This window comes from Crassostrea angulata, chromosome 5 (assembly GCF_025612915.1).
Source record: "Crassostrea angulata isolate pt1a10 chromosome 5, ASM2561291v2, whole genome shotgun sequence".
Classification (NCBI taxonomy): domain Eukaryota; kingdom Metazoa; phylum Mollusca; class Bivalvia; order Ostreida; family Ostreidae; genus Magallana; species Magallana angulata.
This window is the reverse complement of record NC_069115.1, coordinates 354,000-359,018: the sequence shown is the minus strand read 5'-3', so window position 1 is coordinate 359,018 and position 5,019 is coordinate 354,000. Positions and strand designations below refer to the sequence as shown.

General features: G+C 34.8%; 1 protein-coding gene across 1 annotated transcript; it reads right to left on the bottom strand.

Annotated features, from left to right (window-relative positions):
* Positions 1-2,154, bottom strand: LOC128183598 (tripartite motif-containing protein 3-like). Its single transcript, XM_052852699.1, has 2 exons — positions 1,820-2,154; positions 1-1,563 (listed from the first exon to the last, which is right to left on the bottom strand). The coding sequence occupies exon 2, from the start codon at positions 1,543-1,545 to the stop codon at positions 1-3; it is 1,545 nt and encodes a 514-aa protein (XP_052708659.1). The 5' UTR covers positions 1,546-1,563; positions 1,820-2,154.
* Between the last annotated feature and the right edge of the window lie 2,865 nt (positions 2,155-5,019).

Sequence of the window (5,019 nt, the reverse complement as noted above, 5' to 3'; positions counted from 1 at the left end):
TTACCTACAGTTGTCAATGTAGCGGAGGAACTGTCCGTCCTGATCAAGGATATGGATACAGCCGTTGTTATTATCTGCTGTCAGAATCTGACTCTGGTTGTCTGTTGTGATGCCGCATGGTTTAAAAGCTCCCTTGGTGATAGATGGACCACCAGTGTAGGTAAACCGGAGTTTCCCGGCGTGATTGACCACCACTACTTCACAGGCTATAAAGTCTGACACACAGATATCTAGGTTCCTGTTCTCACTGATGTATTTAGTGTTGTATCCCCCTGTTGAATACAGAGGTAGCCCTTTGTCATTAAACTGAATACTTTGTTTCTCTGTGGAGCCAGAGTAACACACAACTTTTGTTTCTTTATAATCATCACTGTCCATGACAAGCAGGAGGTCACCAGAGGAGGTACTACAGACACCGCGAGGTTTCCACCCCTGTAGTCTGATCAATGTCTCTATTTGTGTATTCTTTACTATGTTCACAGTTCTATCATCGTAATCAGTATAAACAAGGTCCCCACTCCTTGTCACTGTTATGTCGTATGGACCGTTCCCTGACTTTGTTTTGATATACTTCATTTTTTTCCCTCGCAGGTTATAGAGTCTTATCTTCTTGTCCTCACCACTCGTCCACATCTCATTAGTGCTCAGGCAGGATACACTGCATACTCCATTAGGAAATCCATAGTCTGTTTTTATCTCTATAATGACCTGTGGAACATCAATGAGTGATCTGTAGACTTGTTCTTCTGTTTTAATGGATAACGCTGACAGAGAACCAAACTGTTGAAAAAGCTGTCCCTTGTTGATCTCCTGAGAGGTAAAACTTGGTAAGGACACTATGAGTTTAGGAGGCAATCTTCTGAATTCAGCAATCCTGGATTTGTAGGCAGAGACATGGCTGACATCATTTGAGTCCAGTAATTTCTGTATATCAGCAATGCTTTGTGTGATTTCCGAAATTGTGCGTGTGATTTCATCTTCCTGTTTGTTTAAGACAGCCAGGTGTGTGGTGTCCATTTCATCAAGATCGGATATAAGTTTCTGTATAACGATGTCTATTTCTCTGTGCAAGTCTTCTCCATGTTTGTTGATTGCTGTTATCAATTTCTGTGCGTTTTTGTGTAGATCAGTTTTCTGAAGTGGAATGTTTGAGACAATCTGTTGATATCTGGGATAAATGAATTTCTCAAATTCGTGCATTTCACTCTGTAAAAGTTCTTTTTTACTTTCAATATATTTAACAATGTCAACTGGTTTATGTCCTAAATGTTCTCCTAAATTACAGAGTGTGCAAATGGGAATATCACATTGCTCACAGTAAAGCTCACATTGTTTAGTGGAATGTATAAGGCAGTTTGGATAACTGAAAGTAGATCCTATGTGTACAAATGGAACCACTTTGTGTTCTTTGGATGCATCAGATAGATGTTCCCCCACACAGGCTTTACACAGATATGTGTGACAAATGTCACATTTCATAGGAGGACCCGGGGTCTCACAGAGATGACACCGTAACACATCCTGCGCCCAAGTCCGAGGGTCCATGGCAGACTTGCGTGGATTCTGTAAAAAAAAGAAAAACCCACTATATTTGATATTGTAAATTTTATAAAATTGTCATTATAATCAGCTGTTAGTATTCAGCTCATATTTGTAGTTCTATCAAAATCATTTCCAGGCACATACAAAGTAAAATCTTAGGATCAACATTTAGATGCGGTACTACCATGTAACAGTTTCACTAATTTTAATAGGATGTGTAGATAACGGTTAAAAATTAAAGATAACGGCAACATTTACAATCTCAAACTGTACAAACCCTAAACTCCTATCATGGCGCCTCCCAGTATATTTACTATGTTTAGTTTAGACTTCCTGGTCTACATAGCTACCGTCCTATGTAAGATCACGTGATTCAGTGTATGACAAGACAAATTATTTGAATTTGCTAAAAACGCTTAATTTTAAGTTTCGATTTTCCGCCAAATATTGGAGTTTTCTTCCATAAATATTATAATAGTTATTAGGGTAAATGTCATATTCAATAACTCTTATTGTTTTTGTACATGTAGATCATCAGTTGTCCCTCGTTATTTCTATACTCGGACGTCTTGCACTCGACAATAATGGAATTTGCCGAAGATTGTCGATTGCCGATGAAGTCCGACGAATACAGTGTTGGCTCTTAATGCTCAGGGCCAGGCTAAAGTGAATTATTCTCAACTGACGTTTATACAAGTACACATCTGAACGCCAGTTAGTTTTAAAAAAGTTTAAAATTTCATTACATAAATAAACCCCAATTCCATTTTTTATAGGAAATTTAAGTGAAACATGCGACGCATAAATGTTTTTTCCCCTTATTTATCAGATGTAATCCCCTTGTAAATTGCTGTGATATGATAACGAAATTTTCTTAATTTCATACTTTATTTGCAATGTCGAGTTAATTATACACTAATAGAAAAGAAAATAGAATACAGAGACAACTTCAACATCGGAGCATTTCAGAGGAGACTATATCAAAACAACGTGTTTTCATGACAATCTGTTGTTGGATTATAAGGAAACAGATGACTGTATAAACACACTATACCTTTCAAATTAGTCAAAGTGATTGAATGTGCAGACGTCTAAATTTAAATCAAAATTGGGGACCTTATAAATGAATAAAAGTAATTTGCTTGAAAATGTCGTTTTTGCGAAATGTCATCTCCTTTCCTTGTGGGTTTTGAATTTTAAAGGTGGTGTTGTGTTGGGCAGCTCAAAAAGATGTGTAGAAATCTGTCATGTATGGGATGTAATTCTTACAGGATGTCCAAATAACCTCGCGTTTTCACGATTTTTCACATTACAAGTTGGTTTTTTCGCGCAAACACTTTTTAACCATGTGTAACATACACAAACTATAGTGTAGGCAGCGAAGTTCAATGAATACCAAAGTCGGATATCTTAAAAACAAGCTAAGAAAGATTGTATTCTACTGTCTTTTACTGTAAATGTCAATGAGTCCATGACGGACAGCCCACTGCTTAACACATGCAGACACCAAGACGATTATAATCTCTTTGAACTCAAATAAAAATACCCTGATACGATGATGTCACCTTGTCCAAGAAGAAAGTTTCAAAGGTGTTGAAAAATATGCTACCGTTACCGTCGCAATACTTAAATATGGTACTACATGTATAATATTTGAATAGTTTAGAGACAGGAAAAACAATTAAAAACAATAAAACAACCAGTGATGAGAATGAAGAGATAAACAGACTTAAAAAATACTGAATTATAGTTGAAATTATATGCTCCATTTAAAGTAATATTCATGTGGATTAAAGTACAAAAGAGTTATAATATTTAAAAAAATCAGTTATAATTTTCTTATAAATGTCGTTTATAGCAGGAATCTTAATAGGTAAATCAGATGAGTAAAAAGAAAGTTGATTAAAAGATTAAACACATAGATGTGCGTTTAATGGAGGTTGTTTCAAAATTCCAGCCAATGTAAAAAAAAAAGTCTTCTCACACAGCAAGGAATAACTATGACAAAACTTAGTAGCTTGACGTAGAAAGGGGAATTACTCTTAAAGTAAGTTTTTTCTAAGGCTAGCCATGTTACGCGGTTGTTAATACAAAGGCTCCCCCCTTTACTGCATGAATTGACCATCGAGACTCTGGTAGGTTTTCGTAAGTACTACTGTATAAAACCCAGTTTAATCAGAAAGTTTATATATTAATGTACTCGATACGTAATCCTGTCTGAACCATCAGGTGCTTGGGGCTACAGGGGATTTCCATCTCTCTCGATTTGCAGCTACTCGAGGTGCTGTCTCCATGGTCTAGCGTCTTCACGGTGTTTTTTTAAGGATATTTTATTCTTATACAATATATATAATGCTTATATCTTTGCGCAGCAAAGATTTTTCTTAAATTTACATACAAATAATTGAATTAACATGGAGTTGCCCCCCCCCCCCCCCCCAACACACACACTTTTATGGGACCATGTAAAGAACTGAAATGAAAATAAGGTAATATAGAGTGAAATTGAAGTTAAAGGTAGACTTCTCACCCCACGTATTATGATTTTCAGGATTTTGTAAAGTAAACTTCTCTCTTTTTTTTCTTTTTTTTTTTTGCTTGTCAAGATCTTTTGGATGAGTTTGCCCCCCCCCCTCCCACTTTAAAAAATGATGCAACTTGCCTGCACTCTCATCAAGCATGTATTGACAAATGTCAAAAAGTTATTATCTTATAACAGTCAACAAAAAACTGTTACACATCAAATTCTACAGGTTTCGGTAAATAAAGGGTTGAGTTGAGTTGAACATATTTTATTGACTAATGCCAAAAGGATTGGACACAAGTTCCAAAAACTTAGAATGCCCTCTCCATGTACATATTATATTGCAATATTACAATGCCATACAACATTTATAACAATCCTAGTAGAATTAATTAAATACAAATAAAGGTTTATGATACATGGACGTTGATGTTGCTCATGTTACGTCTTCGTGTCGTTCGTGACAAAACCCTTATTATTAAAGAGACCTGGACACGATTTGAGCAAAATTTTAAATTTTATTTTTCCATAGTTTAAAGTTTAGAATGGTTAATATTTGTATTTTTAATGCTTTATCAGAAAGTCAGATATTGAGTTATAAGCAAGATACAGTGGTTGGAATTCTTTGTTTTGTAAACAAAGCTAGAACCTTGTTATTGTTTACATATGTGTTTTATTTGCATTAATGTAAGTTTCAATCTAATTTTAGTGCAGTCAGGTTTATAAACTATCAATTCTTAATAAAGTAATTGTTAAAAAAATTTATTTCATGTTCTCTTGACAATAATCGACTAATTATAATTGTTTGAAATTTGAGATGTTAAAAGTAGATACAGAAGTCTACTAATTCAAACAATGTTGAATTAATTTGTTATTCTAGTTTATCTCATAGAATTATATCTTAAAGCGAGTTATTTTTTTTTAGCTTATCCGCTATAGTCATGTATTGTGTA

Excerpts from the sequence above, each read along its gene's own strand:
- LOC128183598 (XM_052852699.1), bottom strand. The coding sequence starts at position 1,545 with ATGGACCCTCGGACTTGGGCGCAGGATGTGTTACGGTGTCATCTCTGT.